Source organism: Strongylocentrotus purpuratus, unplaced genomic scaffold (genome assembly GCF_000002235.5).
Source record: "Strongylocentrotus purpuratus isolate Spur 01 unplaced genomic scaffold, Spur_5.0 spur5_scaffold_9, whole genome shotgun sequence".
NCBI lineage: Eukaryota > Metazoa > Echinodermata > Echinoidea > Camarodonta > Strongylocentrotidae > Strongylocentrotus > Strongylocentrotus purpuratus.
Window position 1 is genome coordinate 14041615 of NW_022145615.1, and position 22218 is coordinate 14063832.

The window sequence follows — 22218 nt, forward strand, 5'->3', positions numbered from 1 at the left end:
TTTGGAGATAATGAAATCAAACTTACTATAGCAACCCTGCATATACAAAGATTACCTCTCTATAGAGGCCATTTTTGTTTTATATGTGATTTAGATTGAAAAACATATTACATAATGACCTGTACATAGTGACTACATACACGTAAAGCTCACTCTTCTTGTCTCCCTTGGGTGGTCTATATATGAGGCCCTTAGATGGTCTTTGAGGTTTCACTTTACTTACTCTGTGTGGATTCCTTAGCAGGTTGTATAAGCTCTGTCATGGAATTGTTGGCGAGGGACAGGAACTCTAATTCTTGTAACATGAACAGTTCAGCTGGTACAGACACCAGCTTATTCTGATACAGGATCAGAGTCTTTAATCTGTATAAGACATAATCAATAATACCCATTCTCAATCATTTCATAACTAATTGCAGATATGCAGATGGACGTTGAATTTGTATAACACTTTGAATAAACAATATCCAAAGTGTTAATGACATTAGCAGGACGCTAAATGTCAAATAAAAATACCAGTTTCTAATTATATAGCACTTTTCCATTAACTGACCAAGTACATACGGTTTTTCTATCACCAAAGGCACTGAATTCAATTACTATTCTGCACATTACAGTGCACATTCTCCACTCCCTGGTGATTATTCCAGCTAGTCACCTTTTTACGGGGGCGCACATGCTAATCCAACCAAAAGTTTTTATCAGCTTGCATAGAATTTGTTGAACAATAAACCCAATAAACAAAATCACGTGAAAATCACGTCAATATCAAGGTATCGACTTGAGGAGAGTTACGTTCTTCAAACTCCTGACATTTACGTAAATGTGTTAATACGTTTATTGCACTAGGTAACTTAAAACGCACGTACACTAAATCACGCAATTGTCACTGCAATATCACCATTATAATAACGTGATTATCCCTACCTTGGAGACCATGGTTTGTAAACCTAATACTCCCGTGTTTGTTTGGTTATGAAATTACATCTTCATAAACGAAATTATCGCGTCACAGAAACACGTGAAGCGTTAGTGATAGTTTTAGTCAAAATATCTGCGTGAAATTCACGTGAATATTACGAGGCTGACCTGAGATGAATCATGTTCTTCATTCACGTGAAATTTACGTCGAAGAGGAAGTATGTTACTGTAACCCGCGTTCAACCAAATAATTACGCAAATGTTACACAATAAATTAACCAAAATAATAATAATCATCCCGTTTCTGAACATCGTGTCTTGGATCTTCCATAATTACGTCCAGGCGCGCTGGTAGCAGTTTGGGGTTAGAGGAGGTTGGGGGAGGGGGGTGGGTGCAAACATCCCAGAAGAGAAAGCTAGTTGCAACTGGTCCAGTTGATGAACCATTTAATGCCAACTGGTAATTCTGGAAATTGAAATGGGCTAAATGATCCAGTTGATCCAGGCCAGTTATACTTCAACTGGTCTAGCTGAGCCATTAGAACCATTTGGTTAACTTCCAACCAGTTGAACAGCAAGAATACTTCAATACTGGTACGTCTGTATTTCCAATTTAAAGGCATTGGTAATAAGTAGACTTACATAATTTAATTAATCGAAAAAAATTCGTATACTTGTACTTTATTGAAATTATTTTAGTTCATAGTTAATGTTTCCCTTATTCATGTTTAACTAAATGTAATTTATACGAAGTAGCGAAATGTCCTAATAACTGGTAATTTATATTTGTAGTATTTTCGAAATGAATTGCATATAACTAATTCATCAGTAATTAAGAAATATGCTGTAAATTAAGATAAATTGTTTAAAAAACATAGATCTGCACGCACCCCATTTTCAATATGCAAATTAACTGGTGTCAGCTGGTTCAATTCGAAATATGCCAACACTCAGTCATCAACCGGTGCAACTGGAAATATGCACACTCCAGTTATCAACTGGTGCAATGAAAATATGCCAACAGTCAGTTATCAACTGGTGAACATAGAAATATGCCAACAGTCACGGTATTATCACCACGGAACTTAAATGGTAACTGTGAAACCATCAAGACATCCGAGAATAACTCATTTTCACACCTGGCAAACACGGAATACCCAGCTTATATAAATAATCCGTTTGAGTCACGAGATCATCACCGCGGAACTGCTGGCAACGTTGACTACCATTTAAATAGGTGTTTTAAGACACCTAATCATGACTAATTTATTCACACCTAAAAGTCACGTATGCCCAGCTTAGATTAATATTCCGTTTAAGTCACGAGATTATCACCGCGGAACTGCTGGCAACTTTGACTACCATTTAAATAGGTGTTTTAAGACACCTAATAATTACTAATTTTTCACACCTACATATCACGGATTCACAGCTTAGATTAGTAATCAGCTTGAGCCACGTGATCATAACCAAGAAATTTATGGTAACTTTGAAACCATTTAAAGAGGTGTGTAAGACACCTCCGAATTACTAATTTAATATAACCAGAGATTCACGGACAGAACAATAAGACGATTAGCCGGTGTAAGTAACGTGATTACTACCATCAACCTTGGATAACCTGTGAAACCAATCGATAAAGGTGCTTACAAGACCAAATAATTACGTATTTATCGCCACCATCGGTTAACGGACAAAAAACTCGTTGCTTGGTCAAGTGGTTATTTGGTCATAAACACTTTATTAACAGAGGTAAGTGGAATCACGTTACTCCAGTCGCGTGATAAACTGGTGGTTTTTAGGTTATATGAAAACGTGAACAGGAATACCTTTTTTGTTTAAATGAAGGCACGTGTCGATAACGTTTAAATCTAGTTCAAAAGGCACTATACTTTAAAATCACTTAAAATACACTCCCAAAAGAGGTTACTTTTTAGTGTTCTGTTTATTGGGAAGCCAGTTCAGGTATCAACAGATCATATAGTTGCCAGCTGGTCACAACACTACAAGGAGAGCCTCAAATATGCCAATCAAAATTGTTCACTGCTGCTCAGATAATGTTATAGTACAGTGTGAGTCAACAAAAAGTTTACACCTAGAAAGTTGCTAATTATTCTTAAAAGCATCTAAAAACAGTAAGTTAGTATACATCTTATGAAAGAGTGTTTTATCCCAATTCATTTGGTATCGTCTGCGTGTGGTATGTGTTAACGCTTGGATGAACAGAAGACATTGTTTAAGAGAGTGCACAAATCGACTTGCGCCAAAATAATTGGGATTCGGTCTTTGCAGATCCAAATAACATCCATAACAAAATCATGCCACACATATCAAATACCAAAGAACAATTTTGCGCGTGTGTGTGAGTGCGTGACTTTGCTTCTGAAAAAAAGCATATGCAATGCATCTCTTTTGATACATTCTCTCACTTTAATACTTTTGCACAAGTCGAAATTTGCACTCTCGCAAACAATGCCTCCTGTTCATCCAGGCGTGAACACATATCACATAAAAATGATACCAAATGATTTGGGATATAACACTCTTTCGTTTATAGGTGACTTTTAAAATAAATGACAATTTTCTGAGGGTAACCCTTTTTTTTTTTTTACTCAAAGGCACGGTATATGTATCACTGATCGACAAAAACAAAAGTAATTATAGACATTTATAACACACGTGGCAAAGGAAATTTGTGGAACACTCAAAGTAATGGTTTGGAAGTGTGCACTAATATTGGAGAAAAGCCACATTGCACGACACAAAAATCAAATAGATCTAAAAGCAAGCCTTACCCTACCTGGCTACCAGAACAATTTTTTTCTAAAGAATAACAAATTAAAAGGAAACAGCACCAGTCATTACTGCACTGTTCTCTGTTAGTTTAGGGATGAACTCAAGCCAGCACATACATGTCTGCCAATTAAACGATACGGTTAATCTCTCAGAGTTTAAGGCATCATATTATTTATAAAGCAACTGATGACAAAATAAAATTTAAAACCATAGCATACCGACACTCGCTCAAGTTTCGATGGCTTTTCGGGGACGGCAGTCTCTGAATTGAATTCTGGGATAGGTTGAGATGACGTAGATTCTGTAAACCCCATAGGAGACCCTCTGGTACAGAGGAGAGAGAATTCTGGGAAAGATTGATGGTCGACAGGACTTGATGGGTTGAGTCTTGAAAACCCTGAAGCCACGATGGGTCAAAGGTATTGAGCTGCTTGTGGTGCCAATTTGCAATGAGTTCCTACAAGGAGAATGTAGATTAAAATAAACACCTAATATATGAATCTATAAGTAATGGTTAATGGTACTAGCTTTTCCATCCGAGTGAATTGAAACCTTTCTTAAACAGTTATCAAATTACATTATGAAGTAAACTCAAATGATAACAATTATTTAATGAGGTAAAATTCAGAAAACTATTTTACACTCAACTCCCTCACAATACCTAGATGGGAAGCCAAAATGTTAGTTCCCCTCCCTCAATAGTTTGTGCTCTAGAAAGAAGAAGAAACAAGTAAAAAAAAAATAATTTAAAAAAAAAAGAATGTGTTATCGATCAAAGCCATTTCCATCAAGTCTGGTGTCGGCGAATTATGACCTTCTGCACATGGAAACTGACGACCCTCTCCCTTTAATCCCACTTTAATCTCCCTTTTAGTAATTATGTAACAGTTTTCCTACCTTTTTGTCGTTGTCGGTATTAGTGCTGGAGTCATCAGGTACAACCCATTTCTTGAGGAGTGGCAAGATATCAGCGCCCATCATATAGACTGCTGCTTCATCAATGCTAACTAAACCTCTCTCAATCAGATCTGCTACTATGCTGTAATGCCCACCTAAACCATGTTAAGTAAAAGAAGACCCACTAAGGTATATGGTATAAGGTACCATGATGCTCTTTCACTATACTCAATCTTAATTCCAGTCAAACAGCCGGCATACAGGAATAAAACAGATACATCCCCCCCCCCCCCCCCAAAAAAAAAAAAAAAAAAAAAAGAGAAAACATAAAGCTTGATCCAGCTAGGTTGGGTGATAATCCTAAAAGTTAGATTCCAATCAACATAAAATCATTGAATAAATCTTCGAATACCCAACACAACGGGTTATTTGGTTTCTGTTTTCTAGTGCTCACTTCTCATTTCAGACTCTGAAGGTAACAAACCAGTTTGTTAAAGGGGAATCTAACCCTAAAAGCAGCAAATATAAATAAACATACTAGCGAAAGTTTGAAAGAAATTGAACCAAAAAATGTGGTCACATGTGAATTATACGATAATATGGAGTGCTTAATCCGCAGAAAAAGCTCTAATTTTTTAAAAATACAATATATTGTATTATACAAATAATACATAAAAGTAAGGGCATTAGTAAGAAATACCCACACAAGGTACCTTTGGAACAGTCTAACACGCCCGAGGCGGTATAGCCGAGGGTGTTTGGACTGTTTCGAAGGTACCGAGTGTAGGTAATTTTACTAATGTCCGAACAAAATGATGTGTATTATTTGTTTTATAAAATGATGTTTTATAACATGAAATTACGTGTTAGGCAGACTATAAATGCATGGTCATGTGTACGTTCGATCTCAACTAATCATTCGATTGTGATCCGCTTCCTCATATTTTGTTTACCGACAAATTGTTCATTCCCACATATTTGAACGAATTTCCAGTTCCACTTGCTCTTTGGAGCTCACAGGGATTTCATGCTTCATTGGAGGGGGACAAGCTACGTCACGTCAGACCAGCAGACAAGTGCGATTGTGTAGAATTTGAAGCCAATTCAGGTTTTATTCTGACTAGAAGAATTAAATGCACGAAAATTATGGTTCTCCATATTCTCATCATTATTTAGAACCTAAATCAGAAGGACAGTGGTTGTTTAGACATCTATATTAAATATAACTGCCTTTTCAATGAAAATCGGATTGCATTGACAATCGTGTAGTGTGCGCCAGGATTGTTATCCTGTTCAAACTGGAGGAAATTTATACAACAGTCAGAAACATCTGAAAACTTTTTGTACAGGTTGTCCAAGAAAAAACAAAAACGAGGATTATCGATGTTTCATCTTAATCACAATTATGATTGATAAATGACACATATTTGTAAAGCTTAGATCGTCCTCTTTCATTTTATGCAACTCATTATGATGCATATTTGACACATGAGTGACAAAATACAATTTGAAAATATTCATTTAGCGAACGGTATCTGAATTTCAAAAAGAAAATCACTTTCCAGAAATTTCATTTTCTGCCCTTTCATATGACACCTCGATCAGGAAGAATGAGCCAGGAATGACAAAGTTCTGCTTGTTTAAAGTAATGCTTGCATTCAATAGACGAATTCGTTTTCACTGGCTGTCTGCTGTAAAGCAACAGACAGCGAACTCCGTTTCGTTTTCCAGCAGCCTTGCGTGAAGTCTTTAGTCTTTTGTGTTGTTCGGGCAGACAGCCAGTGGAACGGATTCGTTGTATACATTTTTTGAAACGCACGCATTACTTTAAACAAACAGAACTTTGTTATCCTGGCTCATTTTTCCTGTTTGAGGTGTCATATGAAAGGGAAGAAATGAATTTTCTAAAAATGTGATTTTCTCTTCGAAATTCAGATACCGTTCGCCAAATGACTTGTTGGTATAGCTTTCTTCAAATTCTTTTCCATGACTCATGCGTGAATTATGCCTTGCATCAAATAAAAGAGGAGGATCTAAGCTTTAAAAATATGTGTCATTTATTGATTATAATTGCGATACATCGATAATTCTCGTTTTCGATTTTACTGGGATCCACTGTATATTGTAAGGGGCCTACAGACTAGATAACAACATCGTATAAAGAAGCGTTGTACTTAGAAATAGTTTTGAAGAGACACGGATCATTTTATAGACAACAATCATTAGAGTGCACTCTGGATAATTTGATATTTTGATAAGTTTGAAGCGATGTTCAAACATGCACTTCACTATACAACATTTCATATTTGTTTGGCTTGGCTCTCTGCCGGTCTCTCTCCCTCTAAAATTATCTCTCCCCCACACTCACGCATTCTTGAATTGTGACAACACAATCATGTTATGTCATACCTTTTTACTGTAGCACGCATGCTGTACCCTGGTAATGATTTTCTTTAGGTCAGGTATCATATTTGATACATTGTTTCATAATATGAATAATTCATTTAATTTAGTGATGTTCACATAAGACTAAAGTATTATTGGTTGCCACCAGAAATTAAATTTTAGAAGTGTTGAAGCTCTATTAAACAAGGAATTGCCTAATTTGGAATGTCTCATTAGTGTATTTCAGTACAACTGCTCAATAATTATTGACATGAGGCATATGAAGTAAACCCTAGCAGCCCCCGCTGCGTACAGTCATGGTTCAGTGACAAAGCAATGACCTCGTAACCGGGAGGCCTCAGGATCAAAACCGTATCGATGGGCTATATTAGTGCCCTTTTGTGGGGCATTAACCCTCATTACTGTCATTTATGACTTAAGGGCGTAGGTCCCCTAGTTGATAAGCATAGTAGCATACACATGTTTTAGCAGTCACGCAAAACACACATTGTTAAATTGTTATTCAATAAAATCTGAGAATGTTTACTATTATCTAGATCTATTATTTTTAAATTATTTTTTAAATAATTCCATAAATTCGGGTAAAACCAAAATATTCCAAATTTATGAGCGACAGTGTAATATCAGACTCTAATATATCACATTCTCAAGAAACATAAATTGGGACAATTCAATTTTTCACATATTCAAACAAATCACAAAATTTGGTAAGGTTGTATGAATTATTTTGTTACAATGTATTAACTGTATATTATGACGATATACAATTTAGATGATGTTTTTACCTTGACATGCAAACAGGAGTGGATTGGGTTCATGTTGCTCGAAGAGTAGATGCCCATGTCTTATCAGTTGATCAAACCAGTAGTCTATAATTTCCTTCTTCCCTGCCTTGCATGCACGACAGACAAGGAGTTTCAACTCGGCAACATCCTCTAGTAGTCCTGAAGTGTTGCGATGAAAGGAGTAGAAGGAGATGGAGAGGAGAGTGTTAACAGATGAATGAATCATGAACCAAAGAGATAGTAAAAACAAAGGAAGAAAGACAATTAAGGGTAATAGTTAACAATAAGAGGGAAGAAGAAGAGAACGGGGAATTAAAGCAAAAATCTGAATGGCACATGTATTAATTACAACTAAAGTAAGTTCTATTCACACAATGTCCGCTGAGAGCAAAAAGGAGTTAACTCCTTCACTTTTAGATGGGAGTAATACTAAGATATTAATATGGTGAATTAATTCTCACACCAAAATGCCTACTCTGGACAGGAAGACTCTGGCGATTCAATAAGTCCTACCAACATGATGTGCCAGTGACATTAAGCAGGCTAGTATTACCTACCAAGTTGCACATATATGTGCACAAGATCTATTTTGATGTAAGTGCGCTGAATTTGAGACTGCCAGACAGAGACAAACTTAACATGAGAGGAGAAACAGAGAGACAGCGACCGATAGAGCGAGGCAGAGGAAGAGAGGGTGCGATATATAGAAAGATAGATATATATATATATATATAGAGAGAGAGGGAGAGGAGAGAGAGAGAGACAGAGACCGATAGAGCGAGGCAGAGGAAGAGAGGGTGCGATATATAGAAAGATAGATATATATAGAGAGAGAGAGAGGAGAGAGAGAGAGAGGGGAGAGAGAGAGAGAGGCAGACACACACAAAGCCATAGAGATCGAGTAAGAGAAAAGGAAGAATGATTCAATGTGTAGAGAGAGAGAGAGAGAGAGTATTCCCAAAAAAAAAAACCAGAGAGAGAGAGAGTATTCCTAAAAATCCCCTAGAGAATCAAACAATCAAACGAAGAAAGACAGGGGAAGAGGCAGTATAGGACCAAGAAACACACATACACAGTGAGAAACGTTAGACTTTCAGTGAAACACACAGACAGTCAGACATAGGAAGAGACAGAAAAATACAATTGGCGAGAGAAAGAGACAGTCAGATGGCGTAACGAATAGTACGACACATAATCAGTCACAGAGACAGAGACTTGTGTAGTACGTAATACATAATAAAAGACAGGCAGTGAAAATACAACAATTTACCTTCATCTATTTTCACCAGTTCAGTAATAATGTTGAGATGACCCTCAGTGGTAGCTATTTCCAATGCACTTCTACCCTGTATCAAGCAAACATACCAATGTTACGGTCCATATTTCTCTTATAAATGAAAGTAACTTCATCATTAGAAGTATAGTGGAAACCTAACCTTGACAGACCACATCTGTATTAAAGCATGTATTAGTGAAATATAAGTTCTCTCTCAGTTTCTCACATGCTGATTAACAGCTAAACAGTAAATAGTTCTTTCGATGGTCAAACAAGTATTAAATACATCTTCAATATATACAGTAGGTTTGCGGTTGCACCATGTGTGTGAGAGAGAGAGAGAGGTTTGAGGAGTCCTGAAAAGGACTCTGACTCGGTAATCTTTTTTGGAGGAGTGTAGTCCTGAAAAAGACTGTTTGTTATCTTTCTTAGCATATAGTTCTCAGGAGAACTATAGCGCTTGGAGAGGATGAGTGGCTCGACGTTTCGAACAGGTTGACTATCCGTCGCCAGGAGTCTCCTGACGACGGATAGTCAACAAGGCTAGACAGAAGAAGAGGGTCAGACTAAAGGCTATAGTCACCAATAACGAACTGGAGCAGGTACAAACTGCTCCAAGCTCGTTTCAGATCTATGAACAGAAAACCCCACAAGATCGACCTTACAACGATCTTCATCTGGCAGAAAGGTTTAGCAAGAAGGCTTTTTCATATTTCAAAACCAGGGGAAGGGACAAAGTTGGTACTCCTACATGTATACTACTCCGAAGCATCTCTGCCATGCGAAAAGGCCCAGATGTTAAAAGATCACTTCTGTCATGTCTTTACCCTTGAGGATCGTATACGAAATACTTGGCATTACTCGCCGGTAATTCTCCGGTGAGTCTCATCAACATCCCATCTATCATCTTGATGATCACAATTCAATTTCTTAAATGAAAACCAACATGGATTTCGGAAACACCGAAGCTGTGAGAGCAAGCTCATTCTTACAATAAAAGACCTGATACGATCATTCGACCAGGGTACTATTAGCAGGACGTTATGATTCTCGACTTCAGCAAGGCCTTTGATAAGGTACCCCATCAAAGACTTCTCTTCCTACTTCGAAAGTGTGGCATTCAAGGTCGACATTTGGTTGACGACAAGATCACAGAGAATAATCGTTGGTGGGGAATGCTCAGCCTCGGTTGACGGACTATCAGGTATCACACAGGGGTCCGTCCTAGGCCCGCTCCTCATCCTCGTATATATCAATAATATCAATATAAACATATCGTCGAGTATGAGGCTATTTGCAGATGATTGCATCCTCTACCAAGTGATTAAGACGATCAATGACAGTGTAATCCTTCAGGCGGATCTGAACAGACTATCTACATGGGCAGACAAGTGGCAAATGAAATTCAACGTCACTAAGTGCTACTTTCTTCAAACGTTAAGAAGGAGACGTAACCTCATCAGCCAAGCATACTACATATTAAGTAGTACCACCCTCAAGGAGGTGAACAACCATGATCACTACCTCGGAGTGGAACTACCAATAACTTATCCTGGGAGAACCAAGTGAATAAAGTAGTCACACATGCCAACTGTATGCCCGGCTGAAGGGTGAACTAAAATGGAAACCACTACAAAAAGTCGACGTTTTGTGGCTAGGCACATCAAAGATCAGGTCGCCATATCCATACCTGAATACATTACACCACCCCAGAAGATACTCAAGGGACACTATAATTTCTCCTTCTCAAACACAAGATGCAATACGGATGTTTATCGGCTCATCATCTTTCCGAGAACTATTCGGGCCTGGAATCTACCTTATCTTTAGTTTTTATTTAGATATCGTGGTACCACTCTTTTTTCGTGTTACCATGGTTGTACCTTGGTATATGTACTTTGGTCAAAATATCGTGTACCGTGGTAATTTTTATAAGGGTTATGTTAAGTATGTATTTAAAAGGAAGATGTCTCACCTCTGTATTCTTACAACATGGTTCAATCCCCCAGCACATTAACATGTGAGCAGCGTCGACATCTCCCTTCTTGCAAGATGCATGAAGGAAACCAAACCTAGCGTACAGCTCTTCTTGGTCTGATCTACCAGGCATTTCCTTCAATGTTTGGTTCCCACACATCGCCCTCTCTATTCCAAGACTATGATGACTATAGAATGGGAAGAGCTTGTCTCGTACATCCTCAGGAAGGGCTTGCATGTACTTGTATGCTTCTTTCACAGAGTCTGAACTCTTCTCCAGAATTTCTAGGAGGGCCGTACAGGCATCTGCATGCAGAACAGGAAACAAGATAACACTCCCATTAAAAGAATTGATAATGCATCTTTCATTCGCGACATACGTGTACAAACATGTGGACCTTACTTAGGAAACAACCTGATCATTGATTTGATTGCAACAAAAATAAAATTGATCACGGATATCACATATTAACATAATGCAAAATTAACATTTCGATCCTTTTGTGTGTTGAAACAAATGGGCAAACTGTCCGGCACTACGTCACAGTGACATTACCAATTCACCTAAAGTACCTATACCTATAGGGATCACAGCTTCTTCTTCTTCTTTTTTTTTTGGGGGGGGGGGGGTCTGATTTAATTCAACTTTCACGTTTCACCAGTTCGCTTTTCTGCTTTCTGTTGGAGTACTAGTACTTGTCTCTGATCGTTGTATTTCAGTTAAAATCCTGGTCTCACCACTTACCTTAACCCTAACCCTAAATCTTGTTTTATTGCAACCGTAACAGTAACCATCTACCTTTAAATACATGCAGCAACAGGCAACTGTTGTCAGTGTAAATGTTAGATCAGCTACTCAAAACACTACTTACTTTTCACTCATATAGCAGGCACACTTCCAGGGGGGGGGGGTGGGGCTGTAATTCAATATTCTATTGTGAGGGGTGGAGCACCCAAGTTGTTTACATTTACTTTCTTGAAAAGGGGGGGGGGTAATTCAATATTATATTATGATGGGGTAGAGCAACCAAGTTGTTTGCATTTACTTTCTTGAAATGGGGGGGGGGGGGAAAGAAATTTGGGGGATCTTGAGCTCCCCCTCCCCCACCCTCTATAATCGCTACCAGCCTATACACCTAGACAGGCAAGCTCATTAACATAACTAGGTCAGGCTCAAGGGTAAACTAACTTAGACATATAGGACTTCACAAATCACCTTTTTAAATGTGTTGGTTTGTTTGAACAACTATCAGAAAATGCAAATAAACACAAAATAAACGTGAATCCAGACTAAATGTCAAATATAAAGTCAGTGATAAGTACAAATCGTTTAGAAGGTTTAGCTATGATAGAATAGGTTATATACATAATGAATGACAATAAAATCTAAATTCCAATAAGAAAAGTACAAGTTTCATGGAATATTTTCTGTGAAGAAAAGGACATTCATGAAATCTTTAGTGCATGATAAAAAGTACTCCTAACGTAAAGTTGAAAACACTTGTAGCTACTTGCGCCCTCTATCTAACAAACAATGACTAATCGGTGACCATTGGTCCCCAAAGATCCTCTTTTTCTTATGTTAACTGAGAGCTGAGTTGATGAGATAACCACCTGTCCAGTGACCTTGCATGGCAGTCTAATCCCTCCTATAAACTACGGCAGATAAGCTTTAAATCATTTTTTATTGCAAACAATAAAACGTCATAACTTTTTTAACCCCTTAAACCGATATTCCTGCCCCTTTCAAATGATTTTCTAAATTCCTGCTAATATTTAAGTCACATTTTGTGTTAACTGCCAGTCAATGTGATACGGGGTCAGTAGCTTACAGGGGTTTGAACGATACAAGGGGTGGCTATCAGAGATGAAATTGTTTAAACTATCCATTGACATTAGGTGATACAATTTTAGTCAAAATGATAAACCTCAGTAAACACAACAAAGAAAATTTAAAGAAATTTTGGAATTTCAAAAGAAAAGGAAGTGTATTTGTATCCATTCTCTAAGCATATTAGACTGATTCAAGAACATGTTAACAAATTATAATCTATCGCAGAAGGTGATAATTCTTATGGGGATGTGAATATCTTTAGATAAGTGTTTTTTCCTAACCTGGGATCAATTGCCACTATTTTCTTCTGGAATACGAGAATACATTATAATTTGATAAACTGACCATTCAGGAGCACATTGAGATGGTGAAATAACAACAACATAAAAGCATATAAAAGCTTTATAAACAAATCTATTTCACAAAACAAAACACACACTCAACTGATACCAATCTGATTGACAGACAAAGTACACAAACTCTTTTTAGTGGGGAATCCCAGAATACTTGGATCAGTGCTTGGAATAAAAAGGGTGCATTTATGAGATTCGCGTGATATCAAAGTGATATCAAAGTGGACTTTGCGCTCCGTATGCTGATTGAAAAGGAAAAATGTATGAAAGGACTAACCAGGCAGCAGGCGCGGATCCAGGATTTCTTAGGGGGGGGGGCCCAAATTTGAAATTATGCGAGCCAAAAATTGGAACGTAATGGTGACCAGCAGTGACGTAATGCGGGGGGGGGGTTGGGTGCAGGGAAAGGGCGAGTTTCCCCCTCCCTCCTCCTCGAAACGCGATAGCTTTGACGTTTAATTAAATTATTAGAGAAAGAAGACGATTCATAGTACCGTTCTCGAAAATAATCCTCGTCTGAATTCAGGTTCACCCCTCCCGCGCGAAGCGTGGAAACTTTTACGTTTCATTAAATAATTAGAGAAACAAGACGATTCGTTGTACAGTTCTCGACTCTTAATCCTCGTCTGAATACAGGTTCCCCCCTCCCGCGCGAAGCGCGGAAGCTTTTACGTTTCATTAAATCATTAGAAAAACAAGACGATTCGTTGTACATTTCTCGACTCTTAATCCTTGTCTGAATTCAGTTTTCCCCCTCCCGCGCGAAGCGCGGAAGCTTTTACGATTCATTAAATCATTAGAGAAACAAGACGATTCGTTGTACATTTCTCGACTCTTAATCCTCATCTGAATTCAGTTTTCCCCCTCCCGCGCGAAGCGCGGAAGCTTTTACGATTCATTAAATCATTAGAGAAAGAAGACTATTCGTTGTACCGTTCTCGAAAATAATCCTCGCTGAATTCATTTTCACTGCCCCCCCCCCCCCGGCCCCTCCTGCGCGAAGCGCGGAAGCTTTTACGATTCATTAAATCATTAGAGAAAGAAGACGATTTGTTGTACAGTTCTCGACTCTTAATCCTCGTCTGAATACAGGTTCCCCCCTCCCGCGCGAAACGCGGAAGCTTTTACGTTACATAAAATCATTTGAGAAACAAGACGATTCGTTGTACATTTCTCGACTCTTAATCCTCGTCTGAATTCAGTTTTCCCCCTCCCGCGCGAAGCGCGGAAGCTTTTACGATTCATTAAATCATTAGATAAAGAAGACTATTCGTTGTACCGTTCTCGAAAATAATCCTCGTCTGAATTCATTTTCACCGCCCCCCCCCCCCCCGGCCCCTCCTGCGCGAAGCGCGGAAGCTTTTACGATTCATTAAATCATTAGAGAAAGAAGACGATTCGTTGTACAGTTCTCGACTCTTAATCCTCGTCTGAATACAGGTTACGCCCTCCCGCGCGAAACGCGGAAGCTTTTACGTTACATAAAATCATTTGAGAAACAAGACGATTCGTTGTACATTTCTCGACTCTTAATCCTCGTCTGAATTCAGTTTTCCCCCTCCCGCGCGAAGCGCGGAAGCTTTTACGATTCATTAAATCATTAGAAAAAAGACGATTCGATGTACATTTCTCGACTCTTAATCCTCGTCTGAATTCAGTTTTCCCCTCCCGCGCGAAGCGCGGAAGCTTTTACGATTCATTAAATCATTAGATAAAGAAGACTATTCGTTGTACCGTTCTCGAAAATAATCCTCGTCTGAATTCATTTTCACCGCCCCCCGGCCCCTCCTGCGCGAAGCGCGGAAGCTTTTACGATTCATTAAATCATTAGAGAAAGAAGACGATTCGTTGTACAGTTCTCGACTCTTAATCCTCGTCTGAATACAGGTTACCCCCTCCCGCGCGAAGCGCGGAAGCTTTTACGTTTCATTAAATCATTAGAGAAACAAGACGATTCGTTGTACATTTCTCGACTCTTAATCCACGTCTGAATTCAGTTTTCCCCCTCCCGCGCGAAGCGCGGAAGCTTTTACGGGTCATTAAATCATTAGAGAAACAAGACGATTCGTTGTACATTTCTCGACTCTTAATCCTCGTCTGAATTAAGTTTTCCCCCTCTCGCGCGAAGCGCGGAAGCTTTTACGATTCATTAAAACATTAGAGAAACAAGACGATTCGTTGTACATTTCTCGACTCTTAATCCTCATCTGAATTCAGTTTTCCCCCTCCCGCGCGAAGCGCGGAAGCTTTTACGATTCATTAAATCAATAGAGAAAGAAGACTATTCGTTGTACCGTTCTCGAAAATAATCCTCGTCTGAATTCATTTTCACCGCCCCCCCCCCCGGCCCCTCCTGCGCGAAGCGCGGAAGCTTTTACGATTCATTAAATCATTAGAGAAAGAAGACGATTCGTTGTACAGTTCTCGACTCTTAATCCTCGTCTGAATACAGGTTCCCCCCTCCCGCGCGAAACGCGGAAGCTTTTACGTGACATAAAATCATTTGAGAAACAAGACGATTCGTTGTACATTTCTCGACTCTTAATCCTCGTCTGAATTCAGTTTTCCCCCTCCCGCGCGAAGCGCGGAAGCTTTTACGATTCATTAAATCATTAGAAAAAAGACGATTCGATGTACATTTCTCGACTCTTAATCCTCGTCTGAATTCAGTTTTCCCCTCCCGCGCGAAGCGCGGAAGCTTTTACGATTCATTAAATCATTAGATAAAGAAGACTATTCGTTGTACCGTTCTCGAAAATAATCCTCGTCTGAATTCATTTTCACCGCCCCCCGGCCCCTCCTGCGCGAAGCGCGGAAGCTTTTACGATTCATTAAATCATTAGAGAAAGAAGACGATTCGTTGTACAGTTCTCGACTCTTAATCCTCGTCTGAATACAGGTTACCCCCTCCCGCGCGAAGCGCGGAAGCTTTTACGTTTCATTAAATCATTAGAGAAACAAGACGATTCGTTGTACATTTCTCGACTCTTAATCCACGTCTGAATTCAGTTTTCCCCCTCCCGCGCGAAGCGCGGAAGCTTTTACGGGTCATTAAATCATTAGAGAAACAAGACGATTCGTTGTACATTTCTCGACTCTTAATCCTCGTCTGAATTAAGTTTTCCCCCTCACGCGCGAAGCGCGGAAGCTTTTACGATTCATTAAAACATTAGAGAAACAAGACGATTCGTTGTACATTTCTCGACTCTTAATCCTCATCTGAATTCAGTTTTCCCCCTCCCGCGCGAAGCGCGGAAGCTTTTACGATTCATTAAATCAATAGAGAAAGAAGACTATTCGTTGTACCGTTCTCGAAAATAATCCTCGTCTGAATTCATTTTCACCGCCCCCCCCCCCCCCGGCCCCTCCTGCGCGAAGCGCGGAAGCTTTTACGATTCATTAAATCATTAGAGAAAGAAGACGATTTGTTGTACAGTTCTCGACTCTTAATCCTCGTCTGAATACAGGTTCCCCCCTCCCGCGCGAAACGCGGAAGCTTTTACGTGACATAAAATCATTTGAGAAACAAGACGATTCGTTGTACATTTCTCGACTCTTAATCCTCGTCTGAATTCAGTTTTCCCCCTCCCGCGCGAAGCGCGGAAGCTTTTACGATTCATTAAATCATTAGAAAAAAGACGATTCGATGTACATTTCTCGACTCTTAATCCTCGTCTGAATTCAGTTTTCCCCTCCCGCGCGAAGCGCGGAAGCTTTTACGATTCATTAAATCATTAGATAAAGAAGACTATTCGTTGTACCGTTCTCGAAAATAATCCTCGTCTGAATTCATTTTCACCGCCCCCCCCCCCGGCCCCTCCTGCGCGAAGCGCGGAAGCTTTTACGATTCATTAAATCATTAGAGAAAGAAGACGATTCGTTGTACAGTTCTCGACTCTTAATCCTCGTCTGAATACAGGTTACCCCCTCCCGCGCGAAGCGCGGAAGCTTTTACGTTTCATTAAATCATTAGAGAAACAAGACGATTCGTTGTACATTTCTCGCCTCTTAATCCTCGTCTGAATTAAGTTTTCCCCCTCTCGCGCGAAGCGCGGAAGCTTTTACGATTCATTAAATCATTAGAGAAAGAAGACAATTCGTTGTACCGTTTTCGACTCCTAATTCTTGTCTAAATGTAGTCCCAACCCCCAACCCCCTCCTGCGCGAAGCGCGGAAGCTTTGACGTTTCATTAAATTATTAGAGAAAGAAGACGATTCGTTGTACCGTTCTCAAAAATAATCCTCGTCTGAATTCAGTTACCCCCCCCCCTCCTCCCGTGCGTAGCGCGGAAGCTTTTACATTACTTTAAATCATTAGAGAACCAAGACGATTCGTTGTACCGTTCTCGATGCTTAATCCTCGTCTGAGTTCAGTTTCCCCCCAGCTCAGACGTTTAAGGCAATAAATTACGGTCAGACAAGCATTCAGGGGCCCGCCTTAGGGCCCCTGGTGGGGTCGAGGCGGTGGAGCCCCCGGAAGCTCGGGGTTTTTTGGCGTTTAATTACGGTCAGATGAGCATTTTTTATAATCCTTATTATTTTGTCACACTGGCAGGACACTTAGGCGTGGGGTCAAGGGGACAAAGCCCCCCAAAATCAGAGGTTTTAGGCATTAAATTACCGTCAACTGAGCATCGAAGGGCCCGTCTTAGGGCCCAAGGTGGAATCCAGGGGGCAGAGCCCCGGAAGCTCAGGGGTTTTAGGCGTTTATTTACGGTCAGATGAGCATTTTGTTATAATCCTCATTATTTTGTGTCACTAGCAGGACACTATTTGGCGTGGGATCCAGGGGGCGGAGCCCCCCAAAATCAGCGGTTTTAGGCATTAAATAACCGTCAGATGAGCTTCGAAGGGCCCACCTTAGGGCCCTAGGTGGAATCCAGGGGGTAGATCCCCCGGAAGCTTAGGGGTTTTAAGCATTTAATCACGGTCTGATGATCATATTTTGATGCCTCTTTATTTGTTAACACTGGCAGTTAACTATTCTTTCTTTCTTGCTCTCTTTTTTTTTCTTTCTCTTTAATATATTTTTTTTGTTAAAGTGTGGGGGGGGCTCGAGGCTCCCGATTCCCGCCGTTCCTCGGGCCTTGACATGTTGGAATCTCAATATTTCTTGCCTGGCTGTAAATTTAGGAATTTGTCATTTTCCAACAAACGCATAAAAAAGTATAATTTACTAAAAAGTGAGGAAACATCTCGGAAATTATGTAATTTCAGCATTATTTGTAATCCACAATTATGGAATTAGAAATAAAACACGTTTGAATTTGATTTCCCCCAAGCCCCCCCCCCCCTCTATCAGTACGCCCCCCCCCCCCCCGATCTCCTTCTTCCCCCTTTTTTTCTTCTTCCTCTTCTTTCTTTCCCTTTCTCTCCTCTTTCCCTTTCCCTTCTTTTCCTTTCTTCTCTCTTTTTTTTTTTTTTTTTTGCCGGGGGGGGGGGCCAAGGCCCGCTCAGCCCCCCCCCTGGATCCGCGCCTGCCAGGCAGTAGGCAAGATCTCGTTAGCAATAATCGTCATTGTCAACAAGACATAACAACATTACTTAATGAACATAATTATTTGATCGGCTGAGCAACTTATTATTAAAAAGTCATCATATAAAAGTGATACATAAAGAGTTATGACAGCGTGTCTGAACAAGAACTAAAGTGCATGGTCTATTCATGGACTGTGTAAGGTCCATGGTCTACTGCACCCCACAGACAGATACTAACATAGTTGGCTAAGTTTCATGTTTTTTAATGGAATTGTTTAGAGTGTCAAATTATAACCTATGCCTGAAAATTAGCACGCGCTTTGCAAATACGTTCTGGCAAGTTTCATTGATCATTTTGGATGGTTTGAGCAAGGACCTCTAAGCCTGGATGAAATTTATTATATCATAAGCCAGCATTATTACAGGTAGCATTTTATGATCTGACTTGTTATCTTACTGACCAAATGTGTCAATTTGCCAGAATTAATTCAATCATTTTCTTTTTCTAAATCCCTGCCTCTGGTAACTTTTGGCAAATGGATATAAATGACCAAACCATGTCTCGAGGCATTTTAAGAGAGGTTCTGAATTCCGACTTAGATGTAAGCAGGGGTCTAAATTAGGATTGATTTTGGTTTAGAAACCAACAACTCTCTTGGGATATTCTATAAGTATGCACATGTATATCAAAAATGTATCCAAGGGTTTGAACAAATTTGAAACCTTCGATTCTGGTTGCAATAGGGTGAATATGACATGGTTTGACGGTTTAAATAGGCCTTTCCTCATATGGATGCTGTTTAGTGAATTACCTGGCATGAGAAAAAAATCATTTCTTACAAAAGTATGAGTCGTACAAAGTTTTGGTATGGGGCCATAAGTTTGGTTCAAAATAATAATAATAATAATAATATTAATCTTTTAAAGTCCACTCCAAATTTTATTAAGTTAAACCGAAAATGAAAATATTGGAAACATATGCGATCTTACAATATTCAAAGATCGTTGTCGCGGTTGAAATCGAGTAAGAAGTGATGAAATTGTATATAATAAACTCTTTTCGTTGTATAGTTCCCTCTCAAGGTCAATATATTGATTTAGCTATAAAACAATGTTTTGTTGACTAAAATCGACCAATTGGCCATTCCCGTTTGGAAATTATATATCGCAAATACATATTGTGAGATGTTCATGGTCGCAGCTCCCATTATATGGCCGTAGGTTCTTTTTGAAAATTATCGAAATTTACCCGGGAGCACCGGTAAATTTAGATATTCAATTTTTCTCGAAAGCAGAAGCGTTTTATGGGCTAACATTTCTAGTGCTTATATTACATCCACAGGGGCATCCAAATATTTCAAAATTGTTAAGAATCTTTATCCAGCCAATTTTTAAAATTCCCAAAAACTATGTATTACCTTTGAAGAGGATGCATATGATTTTATTAAAACTAAATCAAATGTATCTCCGAATACCATTAATAAAAGTAGTCTTAAATACCTTTATAAAAATTAAGGTCATAGAAGTTAGCTACTACAAGTAGTTTAAAATAAATTACAAACAAATCAATAGTTTAATTACAGTCTATCACACTTGATACTATAATGTAGTAGGCCTACTTTTACTTGTTTCAATCTCAGTTTCATTTTGTTGTCTTTTCTTATACTACATTTAGTGTCACTGAGTTTTACACACAGCCAAGGGTACTGAAAATATCACTTTTTGGCTACTGCTTCCAAATACTTTGCATTTTTAACACTTGAAATCTGATGAAAAATACATAAATACAGATGCAAAAACGACCAAGAATATTACCTTGCAACATGTCATAGTTGTCCATTGTTGTCTGCTTCAATCACTCTGTCCTCTTCCAAAATACAAAGTACCTGTCATGTATCCTACTTACATCGTTTTCCTATATTTTTGACACTACGACACTTCTAAGTTCCAATCGCAGTGAAGAATATGAAATTAACCGTGGTTCTATTAAGCTGGTCGTAAAGGTGTAATTTGACATGCAACACTTCAACTATATGACTGTTTCGAAAATCGAACCTTAATTGTCTTGACACCCACTAGTGAGGGAGCATGATGCTAGTTTGTCTCACTCTGCATCGGAGCCTCCTGCCTAATCCGTCCAATACAGATTTGTCAAGAAAATCCTTTATACTTTAGTTTTAACCGTTCATAATCCCGGTGCATGAATTTACAAATTCAAATTAGCATATGCGGAGGGGTCATTATTTTGTCGCCTGATGCATATCTTCACTTCCCCCAAATCAGTATGTAGGCCTAGGGTCTACCTCCAAGATGAAATTAGGAATCTCTGCCTGCATCCATTCGAAATTCAACGTGTGCAAGCTCTCTGGATATGCACGCCCGTCAAACGTCGACTCAACCTCATTTGTGTTTTGATTTCGAATTCCAGTCGATCTAATTCCTTTCAAGTTTCAGAAGGTCTGTTCTATTACTTCACATCTTATTCCATCTGGCATCCTTCTTGACTCTGAATACACACAAATAACACAATAATACACTTCAATTAGTGTGGGGTAGCTTGACAACAACTAGAATGTTTCAATTTCACACTAACTGATGCCACGCCCTAGTTTCCGTGGCGGCCCTAGCTAGCTCGCACACCTGTACTGCACGAGCTGTCAATGCACCTTCTACCAACGGCCCCGGACCCAACACAAATTCATTAACGACACAGACAAGTTTGCCTGCTACGTACACATCGTACTGCAGACAAATAATATCGTTCATTGGCCCGGGTCTCATGTTAGAGCTGGGTAATCTATAATAATCCACTCTTTTATGTTACCAAACTTTTCAAATCGGTTCTAGGACGATTACCCCCTTGGACAATCACCCCCGGCCAATTACCAGCGGGATAATTACCCCCTCCCCCCAGGCCAATAGTAGCAAGAAGTGGCCAGTAGAAAGATACATTGATTAAAGGTATCGTTTTAATAATGTTTCCAGTTTTACGAATTTGAGATGCATGGCCCTGCATGTTTTCAGTGTTTGTGATTTAGTGTAATATAATAACTGTATAACAGTCAAAAAGAATATTACTTCACGTAGATTCCCAACAAATAATACATCTCGCCTGATTGGTGATATTATGATAGAAACATAGGAAGATATACTCGCATATAATAATGTAAACTAAGAATATGATTTATTTTGGTCTGAGATTTTTGCATATTTTGAGGAAAATCTTACAAAGGTTAGGAAAAGATCAAGACGTAATAATAAGAATGCAAGAAACTGCATATCTTCTTGGAGTGCAGTCCGTCTTACTAGTAATCCATTTATATGCATGACTGAATTAAAATCATACTTTCGGGGGAATAAAGACAATGGTCTTTTTTGTTTCCCAACCTCAAAAGCTCCTTTATAGACTGGTCTCATTCAGGATCGTCACAAAGGTGTGTGAGACACCATTGACTGTTCAATTTTGTGTGTATGTTGAAATGCTAATGTAACAAT

At 39.2% G+C, this 22218-nt stretch overlaps 1 protein-coding gene across 1 annotated transcript in view; it reads right to left on the minus strand.

Moving 5' to 3' along the window:
* The window catches only part of LOC105444551 (leucine-rich repeat serine/threonine-protein kinase 1-like), a 22414-nt gene extending 1851 nt beyond the window's left edge, over window positions 1-20563 (minus strand). Inside the window, exons 1-7 of the mRNA XM_030976342.1 lie at window positions 20539-20563; window positions 11057-11364; window positions 9076-9151; window positions 7806-7964; window positions 4615-4769; window positions 3936-4174; window positions 224-363 (exon numbers count right to left, since the gene is read on the minus strand). Of these exons, the coding sequence (XP_030832202.1) occupies window positions 224-363; window positions 3936-4174; window positions 4615-4769; window positions 7806-7964; window positions 9076-9151; window positions 11057-11364; window positions 20539-20563 (1102 nt within the window). The remainder of the gene's footprint in view (window positions 1-223; window positions 364-3935; window positions 4175-4614; window positions 4770-7805; window positions 7965-9075; window positions 9152-11056; window positions 11365-20538) is intronic.
* Between the last annotated feature and the right edge of the window lie 1655 nt (window positions 20564-22218).